Here is a 15452-nt window from a genome sequence, read left to right as displayed (position 1 = left end):
AAATTGTTCTGCCAAAAACAGTGCAATTTGTTTCTCCTAAATGGAAGATGAGAAAGACAACTTTACAAAAACATTTTTCGGTAGACTAGGTATACTGTCTATATTTAACTGGCTTTGATCAGGAGCTTTATGAGGTGCAATAACAGTCTGCTAAACAGTAACTAATGATGGACACAGCTGATGACATAATCTGGAGGTCAGTGAAAGTTACGGTAAAACTAATATTTAGTGCACACACACTTCCCTGAATTATGTAGTCAGCTCTTTTTGGCTGGACTTTTGGACTATACTGTTCTAAAAAAGATCAATCAACATGTGTAAACTAGGTGTAGTAAAAGATGTTATATAAGTTAGATGTTGCAGATTTCATGTTTACTTTTGGCATATGTTGAAATTCAAATTAATGATGTCCTCAATATTTTGAAAAACAAACAGCTTACCTTGTGGTCAATGCAATCTCTATAGCCCTTTGGACACATGAACACAACTAGAAAATAACTTAAAATTCTGAAAAGCATGTGTGTCCAGTTTTCAATGCTGAAACTTACAGTCTCTGCAAATCCACCTAAACTCTCTGCATGCAAAAAGTTGAATTTTGTTGATCTGTGATACAGTAGGTTATATTCACCAATTCAAAGGGAGCAAGAAGAGGCAACGAAACTGCTTTGTTATCATATAAGCATGTCCTGCCTCCTGCAACACACCCAGGAATAATGAATGAGCAACTTTAAAGGATTCAGAAACAGGTACATTTTCCCAAAACTTCAGAAGCACAAACAGTTTATGAAAAAGGTTTCTAAAAACTTCTTACTCTCTTTGAAACACCTTTGGCTTTGACCATCAAATTAAAAATCAAAATTCCTTTTGAACACAGCTGAACAGAATATATTTATTGCTAATTTTAAAACAGATCTCTTAAAAGTGATCAAATTAAATCACACACCAAACACAAATAAAATAGTGTTAAAGTTTACAATAACTTGTATATTTGCAGTTTAAGATATTAATAACATCTGTAACCTCTGCTTTCAAGAGGGCCAGTCCACTCTCTGACACTGATGCTCTGCAAGTAAATAAAGCGCTCATTTCTTTTGAGACCTTCACAACACAGGGAAGTCTCTGTAAGTAAAAAATGTGCAGATATTTAAGTCATATCTTTTATCTAGTTATCCTTTCATACTAAAATGTTCTCAAAAATATATATAAATATATATAAAACACCATCATACACTTCAAAAACCATTGTTTTTTGTGCGATCACAGTGTAGCGTTGGAATGTCAAAGATTTCTCAACTTCCAGTTTTTCAGTTCAATGCTCCCTTCAACAGGAGAAAGAGAGGAATGACTTGGTTACTAGCAGGTGCCATATGTCTAACAGCCAGTAAGTCAGAGTTTGGAGGTAGTTTCGAACTGTTCACCTTCAGAACTGCCAAATAATCCCAGATTAAGAAATGTCATTGATCCTTAAGGCGGCCTCTTGACTCCATCTGCAGTGCTGCCTCGACGGTGTCTGTGTACCTGAGGCCCTGAAGATCAGCCGCGAGGAGAACATCCAGAACAGATGGCTGAAGATGGAGGAGAACAGAGGAAATGAAGCGTAAGGAAATAGACCAGCACAGTGGAAGGAAAATATTTTTGGTAAAGGAATAAATTCTGGATCTGAACAAAGGCAATATCTAATTTTAGTGGACAAACATCCATCTGCAGAAATGTTCCTTATGTGTACTCCAGTCCATGAAAATATCTCTTGTATTGCCAGTAAAAAGCATGTCATGGCGTTGCAGTAACAAAAAAACATTTTTTGTTGCGTTTACTGTCTCTTTCAAATCAGCAGATTTAACCAACTGATCAGAACTCATACAATATGCTACAGAGCCAAAGTGGCCTGCTAAAAGCATTGAGAATATTCTACATAACAAACACTTAACGCTGATATTATTTTATGTTTTTTCCCCTCAAAATTAGCTGTATTACTTGGCACAAATGGCCGTGTTTGCAGCCACATTTCACCTAGTGCCTGTGCCCTTACTCTAGCTAGTTTCCCAATAGAGGGGCAATTTTAACCAGAATTAATCTACTATTATCAAGTACCTCATACAACCCCCCCCAAAACAAACTATCCCTTTAAAGCTAATACTCTGTCACTCTTCAATAAAAGGGGGAGAGCTGGAGGTCTTACCCGTAATCTGGAAAAGACCAGCTGCACTTCTCGTAGTTTAAACTGCCTCATCAAGTCCCTGAGCTCACTGATCACTGAGTAATCTATGACGCTGACATGATGGCAATCCAGGACCACCGACAGTGGGGGAGATACTGTGGAAGAGACAAAACTCAAATGTCACACACACGTACAGAGGCTGTAGTCCTTGGAGCAGGCAGCCTGGGTTTAAGTCTGACATGAGGCTCCTATCCTACATGCTATTTCTCACTCTCTTCACCATTTCCAACTCCATCTATTGTGTTGTCTCTCAAATATAGGCACATAGAGAAAAAGACTATCATAGAAATCCTCACCCTGCAGGGCCTGAGTGTGAATCATGTGACTGAGATATTCTGTAGCAGGAAAGCTGAGTCCGCTGCCCAACTCCATCAGTAGCACACCATGATCAGACACCTGAGAAAAGACGCACAGCTAAGGCATAAACTTGAAGTAAAAGTGTTTAAAATTTGTCAGTATGCAATACAAATATGTATTACAGTATACAGTGGGGAAAAGGGATACACTAACATTACATACAAAATAAAGAGATATGTATATCCAAAAATGCTGAGAATGGCGTCTGGAAGGTAAATTACTAAAAATTAGTGATGGGCAAATGACACCGAAACTCCAGTGTCAGTCTAGCGAAACGCCTACTTTGTGTCAGAGCTCGTATCAAATGCCATGTGACATTTGATGCCAGTTTCGGCATGAGCTTGCGATCATTATGGGTGGGATTTGCTGGTGTATCCAATGGCTGCAGTCGAGGTAGCTGTAGGACAGTGACGGTTTAATCACAAGTGGACCAAATTCCTTTTAAAAAAAGAGGGTTACACTGAAAGTCTGTCTTGGCAGAGAAGATGTTTGTGCATGCATCCTGACTGGCCTTGGCATCTATTTCATTCACTGAGAGGCTCCGCCATTAACAATCTATGGCAGCGGTAGCCTGTCAGCTCAAGAGTAGCTCATGCACAGAATGTCATTTTGTCATTGCTCTGATTGGCCCGTCATGAATGTGACAGAACGTTTCTCCGTTTACCTTACGAGAGTCCTGCCCTTCCCAAACGCTTTCTATGGGATCTTTCCCAGATTAATGTGAAACATATCCATGCGGTAGATATATGAAAAAGTATATCTACAGTCTATCAGTCACAAGCATGCTCTTTTGTGTCCTAATCATTCAGAAGTGACTGATAAATCAGAGTACCACTATGATCCCAAAAGCTGCAGTTATTTTAGTATGCCACTAGACGTCATTGAGAATGAAACCCCAAAGCTTTATGAGGCTTTGTCTACCCATCACCACTATAAATGCAAGAACTGTATATATTACTAAGAGGTGAGCTGTACTGCACAGAGATTCTCACTAATGGATTTATGAAAGTGTATGGCCGTCAGAAGAAAGTAAATCTAAGAACCTAACAAACAAGGATACATCTTATGCTTTTAACCAGGGGTATGATGAGGCACTTTACTCACGAAACGAGATGAGACAAGATTTTACGTAATTTCTTTTTACTTTGATAACAGACTTTATGACTAACCAAAAGCTTTAAAGAGGAAAAAAGGTAATAACAAAACCAGCACCGATATGTACAGCCCTAGACTTAGACTGTTTTTGAAGCAAGTTGTGACAGCGTTTATAGACATACTGGGCCATCAGTATTAAGTTTAACATCTTTCAGATACAACTAAAAACTCCTCACAGGAGTTTAAGGTCAGTTATGGCAGGATATGTCCTCCTATGCCTGATTTTAAATTAAGGAATGTGTATCAAACCACATTAATTGCTCAATTTACAACCCAAGTTTTTGGTTAGATCAAGTGTGAAAAATATGTTCCAAAATAACAAGACGCAGCAGAGAAGTTATTTTGATTTAACCTTAGTTTGCATTCAAAGATGCTTTTGTAATACTTATGTTGCCTCTAATACCAGTTTATGTGAACAGAGAACAAACAAAGCAACATTTGGCTATAACAGTCTTCATATGTCTGAAAATGAATTCCTCCTCAGGGTCACACACATGCTACCTTAATTTTTGGCCTTGCCGTATTGTAGAGAAGCAGTGCTCCTGATACAGCAACACCGCCCACAATTCCATACTGCACCTGCCAGAAACTCATCAGGAACGTCACCACAAATGGCAGCAGGTCCAGTTCTGAGGAAGACATGTTATCATGACACTATAATTAAATCAACAAATGTGACATACTTCAACACTGACAGACACCTACTGTGTATCCTCCACATCTTCCCTACAACACGGTAATCCACCATAGGAGCTACTGCACAGATGATGACGGCAGCTAGAGAAGCTTTGGGGATGTAGTAGAAGGCTGGCATGAGAAACGCTAGAGAAAGCAACACAATCACGCCTGCAAGTCAACACAGAAGAAAAGGTGACATTTAGAGGGATCCCTTATTTCTAGAATTTAAAAAAAAAAACAGAGAGGAAATCTCCACATATATGTACTTAACAACTAAAGTACCAAAATACCATTTTGTTGTTGTCCAAGACTCTCTATTACAGTTGAAGTGAAACATGTGTTTTTTATGCCCACATGCTGCTTCTATATAATTTTTCCACATCTGCTAGCTTTTAAAATTTGCTCTCTAACATGCAGGTGTACATGACAAATTTTACTGATCACAACAATAGCGAATGAGAGAGAAAAAGCAAAAACACAAGGTAAGTAGAGGGAAATGATTGCTGACACAGACCGCCACCAGAGGTCAGAAGAGATACCATAGTGGCTGCAAGGGTTCAAACTTACTGGTGACAATTCCTCCAGCTGGAGAGCAAACACCAGTCTGAGAGTTCACAGCCGTCCTGAATGTGAGGTGAGAGCACAGCACTTTAAATATAAACATCTGAACGCTGCCTCTGTCTTACAAAGCAAACACATATGGATACACAAACCTCCCAAAGCTGCCAGTGACAGGGTACGCTGACACAAAGGAGCCCATTATGTTTGTCACACCGATGGCCAGCAGCTCCTGGTTGGCGTCAATCCTGTAGTCGTTCTGACTGGCTGAGGAGGAGAAACAGGAAGATAGAATGAAACACTTTGCTAGCCACATTTATGATTTAATGCTTGAAAAGTGCTCTCGTAAGAAACATGACTGTTTCAAGAATTTTAAAAAATGCTGATCTTAAGTTTTATCTGATAAAACTGCTGGCATTGTGTAAACTTAAGTGTAGAGCAGTCTTTCTCAACTGTTGGGGCATGAAGCTGTTTGCTGTGGGGAATTTTTAAGGTCAGCATTTTTCATTAAATGAAATGGAGTGGTTGAAAGTTTGTGTAAAATTGGGTCTGTTATTAAGTAGGTGTTGGTGGGTCCTGAGGCTAGACCAGTAGAGAACCACTGGTGGAGCGACACTAGCCACACTGTCAGGCTCATTGGTGCTCTTATGGTGTATTGTGAGGTGCATAAGTGAAATGCTAACATCGATCTATATGCTCAGGTTAAACAAATACAATGCTTACCATCAGCGTTAGGTGTAATGTGGTACAAAGTAACACATTACTCTAATCAATTACATTTGTAGCGTGTAAATCCTCCAACTACATGTAAAATGGGAGCACAAAGAAGATAAATCAAACATCCCCTATAAAGCGCGCTCATGTGACACTCACTGATTCAGATGAATGACACATTAGCTAGAGTCTGTGGAGATGGGGGAGGGAAATGGCCAGGTGGTTCGAATAAGGGCATCTTTAAATGCATGGAGATATGAACACTACTTTGGGTGCTAAGGTCAGAAACAACTCCCAAATTCTGTGAACTCCTTATCAAATATATCCAAACACCTACAAAGGCAGCAACACAAAGAAAAAAGCTAAACAAGCCCGAGTAAGGCTCAAGATGACCAAATAAATACCTACCAATCAGCCAAAGCTCAATTTTCAACAACAGCAACAGGAACCACAAAATCTGAGATAAATAGGCTTGTGCTAGCAAATATGGTAGGGGATATGTTACCTACTTTGGACTTCTTCTGGACATGTTTATCTGTGAGGCTCTGTTTTGGTCTGATTTTCACAACTTTGCCATCACATTTTTGTATAAAAGAGCAGAAAGGAGAAATCTTCTGTATTTCCTCCTTATTGGAATAAGGATTTATGCTAAATGTGGTGTTGTTTAGAGTTATCAGGAAGCAGTCACTATCTGTTGTTGAATTTATTAACACAACTTGACTTAACATAACACATGACAGACGGACTGGACAGCTGACTAACTCATTGTGGAGCGCATACACACTAAGTCCTGTCTGGTAACATCACTTCTTGTGTTGACATCACTCACATATCCTTACAACTTTCCCTGTCAGTGCCATTACATTATATGACACTAAAACGGAAATATGTAAGGTTTAGAATTCTATTTCTATTTGAGAAAAAAGTTACAGAAGATCTCAGGTGACAAGAAGAAATGCAAAAGTAATGTAACTAGTAGTGCAACTAGATACTTTTAACTGTGAGTAACTAAGTAATGTAACTCATTACTTTTTTAGAGGGTAACTGGTGATGTGTAATGGATTACTTTATTAGTAAACTACTGTGTTTTTGGATTCCTTGTGAGCATTTCTACTGTTCTACTGTTCATACACTGCTTTTTTCAAGTCCCTGTAAACATAAAAAGCTTCAAGAGTTTTGGCACAAAAAATATTAGATCCTGACAATAATTTAAACTTTTTAAATATTTTTTGATGGCACTACTACTTTATTGTATTTAAATTGTATACATTTTATTTACAATGCACTTTAGGATTTACCAATTCTCCAAGTTTGTCCGTGTCTTAACATGACACTTGAATGCACTAAGGGTTTCCCATGACAAACAATAAAAGGTGTTGTAACTTTGTCACACCTTGAATACCCCCTTGTGCTTTTATTTTCCTTTACTTCCCTTCAGCCTCAGTTCATCATGTATATTTGTCTGGTGTTGTCATGTATTGGTCCTCATATTTGTTAATTTTGGGGGAAATTTTATTGGACACAAGGTTTTGCCCTTAATTTATTTGTTAAAATATATTTTTGTTTAGTTTTGCATCTGGATCTTTTCTCTGTTAAATCTTAACCAAGCATGCCAAATGTAAGCAGAAATCATCCTTTGAGGTCGTTAAAGCCTTTATTAAATACATATAGCTGTAAATATAGCTGTGGACACATTTGACTAAAAATCCAGCAAGTAAAGACCACAAAATCACCAGGATTTATCCTCTGAGGACCATAAATTCCCTGCCAACCCTAATGAAAATCCATCTTAAAGTTATTTCAGCTAGGATCAAAGTGATTGATAAATAAAGTGACAGAATGACCACTTTCATCCTTTGATCAATTCATCTAGAGTGACTAAAAACACTTACCAAAAGCTTTAGCAATAGCAATGCTCTCCAGCAGACCCATGAAGGGAATCACACCCAGCCCTCCTCCAAAGCCCTGCACAGAATCACATAGAGCCAATGACAGGCTCATAAGTTGCTCTCTTTGTGAAAAGGGAAAGGTTTAGTGAAAGTTTCATTTCAATGATTTAATAACAAAAGGATAATCTTCTCCAGTTTACCTCAATAATCTCTCCAAAGGTGATGACTGTGCCGTTGGCTGTGATGTCTGAGGTGGGTGGAGGCTTGAAAGGTGGGAGCCCCTGAGATGTGTGCCCAGTTATTGTGAAAACTTGATAACCGTAAGCATCCCATGAAAATGCTACACACGATGCAGCCACGACCACCAGAGCATTACGCACTGACAAAGATAGAGATGAGGAAATTTAGCACAGACACACAGTAAAATTCACATTCTGAAAAGTTATTTTTGTACCTTCAGGTAACACACACACTCATACACTGAATAGATTCAGATTTGCAAATTTGATGATGTTGCTGTGCTGTTTCTGTTTTTGATGCACGTTCAGAAACAGCACAATTCTATTCACAGGTAAGCACACACTCTGTCCCAAACACACAGGTACTGACTGGTAGCAACAGTCCACACTAGTTTCCTGGCGACACGGGAGCAGGTGGAGTCGTCAGAGTCGTCAGTACTCAGATTCTTCTTCATCACCACCAACATGGTGAGGAGAGTGAGGCAGAGCAAACCCAGCACCAAGTCACCTATCCTGGCCTCTGGGATCTTGTCAAAGGTGTAGTACACCTGCAGGAAGAACTCCTGAGGAACGCCCTTGAGTCCCAGAATATTCTGAAAAAAGAAACATCACTGCTGTCAACCAAAGTCACTAATGTTATCAAGAGGAATGGCTGAATGATAATGGAAAATGGCTTTGCTGTGTCTACTCCTTTTTGGAAGCATATTTTGATATGGGAAACAAATACAGAATGCAAATGAACGAGGCTGCAGTCTGTGGGCTTATGGTGTATTCAGCCTCATTCACTTTTTCATTTTTCTTATGTTGCAGTCCGATGATACAGTGAAAAAAAATCATATCTATTCTATTGATCTATACTCAGCATCCTATAATGACAACATGAAAACCAAATTTTAGATTTTTTTTTGCAAATTTATTTTTTTTTAAATGGAAGTTTAAAAAAAAAATAAATTAGTAACATTTTCTAAAACTCTGTTTTCACTTTTGTCATGATGGATTACTGAGTGGGAATTAATGAGATTTTTTGTTCCGACAATTGCATCAGGCTGCAACATAATAAAATTGAATGCACTGTACTGTATATATTGGATATGAACACTTGAATCATACAATTATGATTTATTAAGTCTTTACTAATCTTCGTACAGCACAGTATGAGAAAAAATGGGATGTGTAATACTGTTCTCTACTGTGATAAGTACATGGAGTGTAAAAAATAAGCAATATTAAATATTCTGTAAAAGTTTTAGTTATACATGTTTACAACATGTTCTCCTGAACAAAAAATAAATCCAAAAAGGCTATTTTTTTTCACCACATAATTCATACCAATTCATCTGAGGGTAGCTTCACTGAACTTGATCTGATTGCATCAAAATGGCATGAGAGAATGATTGCAATACTGAAGCCTCCATTCAGCAAGTAAAATGTACATGTGCTGAGGAAAAAGTATTACTTGTTTCATAATTATTGTCTGTGCAGTACACTTTAAATGGTGCATAGGCTCATACTGCAACAATGATACAATTGTGATTTACTGTACAGTCACAAAAAAAGGGTGAGGGTGACACACAGGAGTCTCACTCTGCTTTGTAGATCAAACAACGTAAACGGCTGTTTATTTACAATTCACAATTTATACTCCGGGTTGAGATTTGGAAAAAAGCTCAGGGCTAGCTAAAAAAAATGTTTTCCTGGAACTTGTACATATACTACGGGACACAGGCAAAGGAAAAACAAAAAAAAAAAGCTGGGCATGTCGAGATTAAAGTTAAAATGACAAGAAAAAAGTCAAAATTCAAGAATAAAGTGGAAACTTTTACAAACAGTGGATCTTAGACACTGTGTTTATGGGCTGAAAGAGAAAGAGCTATAGTTTCACATGTTCATCGATACAAGGCATTTTTTGGGGGGCATAACAGCGTTTGTCTCCCTTTTCCTCTTCCATACATAACGGGGGGAGCCAGGGGAGATTGTTCACTCATTTATTGATCATAAACAGTGTCTAAGAACTGCTGTCTGTAATAGTTTTGACTTTCATTCTTGTCATTCCGACTTTTTTCTCATAATTTTATCTCAACTTGATCCTCCAAATTTTGACTTTAATCTCATCATTTCGACTTTAATCTCGAAAGCCTCAGCATTATTTTCTTTCACCTGGGTCCCTAATCTTCTTCTGTAAATGTGGTTACAAGTGGTTAAATGGAGAAAACGCAGACATACTTACTGCTAACAGTAAAGCTTTTAAGTGAGTAAACTGACTAATATCTATAAACATGTGCAGAATCTACACAAAATGATGCTGATGATCGGGACTAATTCAAGATCAATATAAAAGTAAAACTTGACTTATCTTTAGATTTGTTGTGTGTTTAACTTTCAATTTGCACTGGTTGATAAAATTCATATTTTGTCTTATTGTGGTTATGTTTTTATTTTATCTTTAAATTGTAAAGACCTGGGCTGTTTTATGCTTCTGAGCAATTAATATTTTTATGTACTGGGTCCCAACCAGGGACAAGAGCTGGAAATTAGCAATAGTTAATCTACAGTGTCCCTATTGAATAAATACAAATTAAATTAGATTCAAATTTAAAAGGAAAAATTAATCATCATTATGGACTTCTAATTTAAAACAATGTTATACATATTTTTCTTTTGCGAGGTTGTTTTTTTGCTTGCTGAGTTCCTCCTTTCCAGTTTTATCTGTAGACATTGATTCATTTTATCCAGTTTTTATTGCTCTACTATTAAGCTTTCAGTCTTTGCTATGAGGATATAAAACTGTGATAAAACTGGGAATAAACTGGGAATGTGAAGCTGTAAAACTTATCATCTGATAGCAGCAGGAGGTATTAAAGCAGGATCTGGTTCTTCTTGTAGGTTTAGGTACACAAATATGTTGTTTTAGTTACTTTGTCTTGTGTGAGTGTGCGTGTTTAACTCTTACCTTAACCTGCCCAAAGCCAATGGTTATTGCAGCAGCACAAGTGAAGCCTTTTATTACTGGGAAAGAGATGAAGTCCAGCAGAAAACCTGCAGAAGCCAAGAAAAATCATGAATAATTGACAGAGACACGACACTGACCTTGACCTGAAATGTAAGCATGGCTGAGATCCACTGATTGTGCAGATTGTGTGTGTGGTTAAGAAAAGGAAGTCGTAGATGTGATGACAGGAAATGGTTCTCCTGAACACACAAACCAGTGTTTCATGTCTTTCAGTGTTTAGTTCATGACCATCAAATCTGCAAACATAACGAGTTATCGGTCTTTTCTTAATCAGTCATTTAAAAAAAATTGCTGCACAGAGCTCAACCTAAAACCTAAAAGCAGGGAGATGTAACCAAAACAACATCCCTATCAAGGAAAAACAACGCCTCACATTAAACACAAAACCCTTTTTACATTTTTCAAAACTTTGTTTTGCACATTCTTTGGGGTCACAAGTTTTGGCCAGTTTTAGAGAACCACCAAAATTAGCGTCACAGGTTTTTCACATGACTACAGCCCCCCTCCCTTACCTAATCTCAGTAATGCCATAACCGCCTGGATGAGTCCACAGAGGAGGCTGAGCAGCACGGCTTGGTTTGGGTGTCCACCCACCACCGAGAAACACAGGAGAGACATAATCGCTGTGGGACCCAGTGTCACGTCCTTAGAAGTCCCGAGGAGGGTGTAAACGAACCCCCCCATGAAGGCAGAGAAGAGACCATACTGTGGAGATTAAATAATAAATGGTGAATAGAGCTGCAATTAATTATTATTTCAACAAGGTTACTAAGTCAAACTGATAAAATAAACTCTTAAGTGTAAGGAATGATAAACCAACAAAAAGACTTCTTTTAGCCCAGCCTGTAACTCCACTAACTTAATTATTCACACAGCCAACATTTCCTGATCCTGAAGGATTTATCAAAAAGTTTTAGGGCACTTCCTATTCATCACAAGGCCCTATGTGCCACAACCTGGGGTTGAAAGGGGGGAGGAGGCAGAGTCTGTGTCTGTGTTTTGACACACAGGTGTGTCGCTTGGCAGCCAAAGTCAAGCTCAACAAAATTCCTTTTGTCTAGGCCCTTTCACCCCAGGTAATAGATCCATGGACTGCCTGTGGTTTTCGAGCCTTTGGGACATCCACAGCACGACCAGGGGCTTGTGGCAACCTTACTGTCCACCCGGACAGTACCCTAGGCCGTGCTTACACCCAGGGCCGTTTCTAGCCATTTTGGTGCCCTAGGCGAACTTAAAATTGGGAGAGCTGCATTGGGATCAGGTCTGAATTTAATTTTTGATTGCACTAAAACTGTTTAAATTAGTAAAAAAGGCACAGTCTAATTTCTTTAAATGCACACAGAAGCTTTAACGCTCCTCATAGCGCTGCAGACATACAGTATGAGCGTCTACACTGCTCTGATGTGCGTCATGACACACAGGAAGGGACTCTGGCGCCGAGATACTGAGCCAACATTCTGTTATTTGAGGGGAAATCCCTTCTATCCATAAAAGTTGGCCTCTTTTCATAAAGCGTTTAATTTACAGACAAGGGCAGGAGAGGACAGAGCAAACAGTAAAAACGAACTCTCAGAGAGAGCTGACGGAGCGCTGCGCTTTTTGGCACTTGCAAACAATGATCAGGAAAATAATTCCACCTACAGCTTAAACAACAAAGGATATGTACATAAAGTCTGTAAATATGACCCTAACATTACTCTTATTAATATAACCAGGGTTAAATTAGTCCAGGCTTCCAGTTGTTACAGTCGATGTTTTTAGAGTGTAATGGCTGATGAGGATGTGAGTGTTTTCTTTCATGCTCCATTCAGTGAGAAAACTGACTAGAACAGTGAAAAAACATTATTTGTCAAGGGCAGTGCTTAAGTGAACATAATATTATAATTTCTTAAACTGAACGCAGCTTCTGTCATTCTGTGTTTTACGTGGATGGTCAGACTTTAGGAGGAATTGGACACGCATGTTGCGGGTGGGATGACACACACTGCACACGCAGGTGTTAATGGTCAGGAAATCAGGGGGAATGGGCAGGTAGGGTGTTAGCTGTCCGACGCAGGGCTCTATCTTTACATCCTGTCCATTCAGCGCTGTTTGAACGAGGAAAAAGAAAACTTATTTTCTCTAAATGTCTTGCTCGGTTCCCAGTGTGTGCGTGCCGGGGGCACGCATGGAGAGAGAGTGGCGGAGATGAGGCTAGACTGTTTTCACATACGAGGGGAGCAGAGGTTACAGGTGTGCAGGAGATGATGATCTATTACATTGCTGGAACTATTCAAAATGTACAGGTCTGATGACGGCGCCCCTGTCAGTGTGGCGCCCTAGGCAACCACCTATATCGCCTATGCCCAGAAACGGCCCTGCTTACACCCCATATCCACCCCTGATTTCAACCCTAATGTGTGGACTTTGACATTTTTTCAACAGATTATTTTCCCATTTATTTTCCAATGCCCCTGGTGATATGCAGGGGCATCCAGAGCATGACCTGGGTTGTGTAAATCCTCCTTTCCACCCGATGGTGTCCTCAGGTGGGATTACTCGCCTATACAGGCCTGATCTCAGCCTCAAAGATGCCTGAAAGTCACTTGAAATAAACGTCTTCTTCATTGTTTTCTTCGTGCATCTCATCTTCTTATGGTAGTAGAAGATGAGATATGGCGGCGATTCTCTGACTTCCGGTGTGAAGTGGAGGTCAGCGACTGCAGCCAGGTACTCTTGAGAAATTTTGATATCTAGAAATTTTGTTTTGTTACCATGTTGATGATACAAGTATCTGTATTTTTATTATTTTTAAATTATTTTACTAGTATGGTACTGGTTAATATCAATACAAGAATAATACAGAATAATATGTTTTGATAGGGTGCTGTTATTATTGTTTCAAAATTTAAAATTTCAGTATTTCTATATCCCTTATTGTACGCAAAAATGATGAAAAGTAATATTGCAAATGACAGAACAATTTATGACTTTTTCAATTAGTAGTTAAAGTGAATATAAGACTTTATAGTAAATATACTGACAGAGTTTAATCCAAAAGCCCCAGTGAGGATTTACCTGCACAGGAAGCCCGGCTATTTCAGCATAAGCCAGCACCTGAGGTACACAGGTCAGGCCAACAGTGACACCTGCGAGCAGGTCCATCTTAAGCCACTTCAGGTTGTACCTGGGCAGCCAGGATAGGATTGGCAGCCAGGCCTTCAGGGTGCTGTAGGTGCAGCATCCCCGATTGCTGTCTGACCCCTGTGCTAACAGAGGCTCGTCCATCGCAAATAGAGGCGAGGGTGGAAGAACCTGAAAGGAAATGTGAAGAGACAGCAGCAAGTGCACAGAGATAAAAACATGTTATGTAATTTAAATGTGATTGAGTCAGATGACTGAAGAATAAAAAAACACTTACACGAAGGGATTAATTTTCCTCCTCTGCTTTAAATGTCACTGCTCAACATGTACAAAGTGCTGCTGCTTCTTCCGGCCTTCTTTCCCCACAGACTAGATAACAGAACAAAGAAGAGCTCTGTGTGCATGCATGTGTCGGTTTATCTGAGTGTTTTTCTTGACAGACACATGCCAAATAGGAGGAGGATGGACACCACATCTGCAGGTGCGTGCTATGATCTGTGTGCAGTGAACAAACAGAAGTCATCAGGGAGGAAAATTTGAAGCCGCCATCATGTGACAAAGATGAGTGACCACACCTCTATTTACAATTGAGTTATTTCTTAAATACCTGATGGCAGGTATTCCATGAATCTCTCAAAGGACCCTTGCACCTTTAAAAGCCATGGTATTTTCATAATCATATGATGGTCACATGGCAGGTCAGTGCTTTATGTAATTGTCTCTGACCTGTGATTGTTTTGCACTAGAAAGCTGTTCTTCTTCAACTACAGACCAAAGGACTTCCCATAAAAAAAGTCCATAAGCGTTCCTCAGATTCACTTAGTGACCATCAGAACAATAACGCATTAACTTCAAGAATGATATTCATGTTGAAAAATTTAAAGAACAGAAATAATCAAAATTAACCGTGCGTTACAAAAAAGGATACAAAATAGAGATAATAGGGCTGTCAAAATGTACAGTTACCTTTACAATTTCTGATGTCACATGTTTTAAAATAATACAATATCTATTAGGTTAGCTATATGTTATACTTAACAAAACATTTGATCGATTGTATTGGGAAAACTTCAGCTCATAAGGCATATTTTTCTCTTGCAGCATACCCTCTGTTGTCTCTCACAGAGCGAGCTGTCTAAATTAGACAAAAACACTGAGTAAAAATAAAAGAAAACATAAAACGAACACTGCATAATGAAGTAGGATATTAACAATTAAATAAAATCTAAAAAGAGCATAAAATAATCAACCCATGAACAGAATACAATCGAAACAAGCTGAATAACACGGGCAAATAGAGAAGAAAATAGCAACAAAGAACATAAAACACTGCCGAAAAAACAACGGAGTTCTAGCAAACCTCTTACCAGGCCTCATTTCTCCTTTTTTTGCATTATCAACCACCTCAGCTGTGATTTTCTGTCAAATATCTGCTGTTCCTTTCACTGAGCCCACTTCCCAAATTTAACATTTTTCTGATGAGGTGCCAGACTGCGGTTCCTGCTGTCTGC

General features: G+C 38.9%; 1 protein-coding gene across 3 annotated transcripts; it reads right to left on the bottom strand.

Moving 5' to 3' along the window:
* Nucleotides 1-858: 858 nt before the first annotated feature.
* Nucleotides 859-15449, bottom strand: slc26a11 (solute carrier family 26 member 11). 3 transcript variants are annotated; one of them, XM_041785114.1, is made up of 15 exons: nucleotides 15309-15448; nucleotides 14219-14436; nucleotides 13876-14112; nucleotides 11331-11523; nucleotides 10759-10844; nucleotides 8179-8401; nucleotides 7770-7948; nucleotides 7573-7645; nucleotides 5122-5233; nucleotides 4976-5031; nucleotides 4436-4576; nucleotides 4232-4359; nucleotides 2515-2614; nucleotides 2180-2313; nucleotides 859-1565 (listed from the first exon to the last, which is right to left on the bottom strand). In XM_041785114.1, the coding sequence occupies exons 3-15, from the start codon at nucleotides 14083-14085 to the stop codon at nucleotides 1455-1457; spliced, it is 1746 nt and encodes a 581-aa protein (XP_041641048.1). In that variant the 5' UTR covers nucleotides 14086-14112; nucleotides 14219-14436; nucleotides 15309-15448; the 3' UTR covers nucleotides 859-1454. The 3 variants fall into 3 exon arrangements, with proteins under 3 accessions (XP_041641048.1, XP_041641049.1, XP_041641050.1); XM_041785115.1 differs by having other exon boundaries at nucleotides 14219-14310; nucleotides 15309-15430; XM_041785116.1 differs by lacking the exon at nucleotides 4436-4576 and having other exon boundaries at nucleotides 15309-15449.
* Between the last annotated feature and the right edge of the window lie 3 nt (nucleotides 15450-15452).

The sequence above is a fragment of the Cheilinus undulatus genome, linkage group 4 (assembly GCF_018320785.1).
Source record: "Cheilinus undulatus linkage group 4, ASM1832078v1, whole genome shotgun sequence".
NCBI classification, from domain to species: Eukaryota; Metazoa; Chordata; class Actinopteri; order Labriformes; family Labridae; genus Cheilinus; species Cheilinus undulatus.
Note: the sequence above shows the minus strand (reverse complement) of the source record. Positions and strands in the feature narration are given on the sequence as shown.

Coding starts and splice junctions, on each gene's coding strand:
- slc26a11 (XM_041785114.1), bottom strand. CDS start 14,085: ATGGACGAGCCTCTGTTAGCACAGGGGTCAGACAGCAATCGGGGATGC. Junction 7,949..8,178: donor AGTGTGGACTGTTGCTACCA/GTCAGTACCTGT, acceptor TATCTTTGTCAG/TGCGTAATGCTCTGGTGGTC. Junction 4,577..4,975: donor AGCTGGAGGAATTGTCACCA/GTAAGTTTGAAC, acceptor GTTGACTTGCAG/GCGTGATTGTGTTGCTTTCT.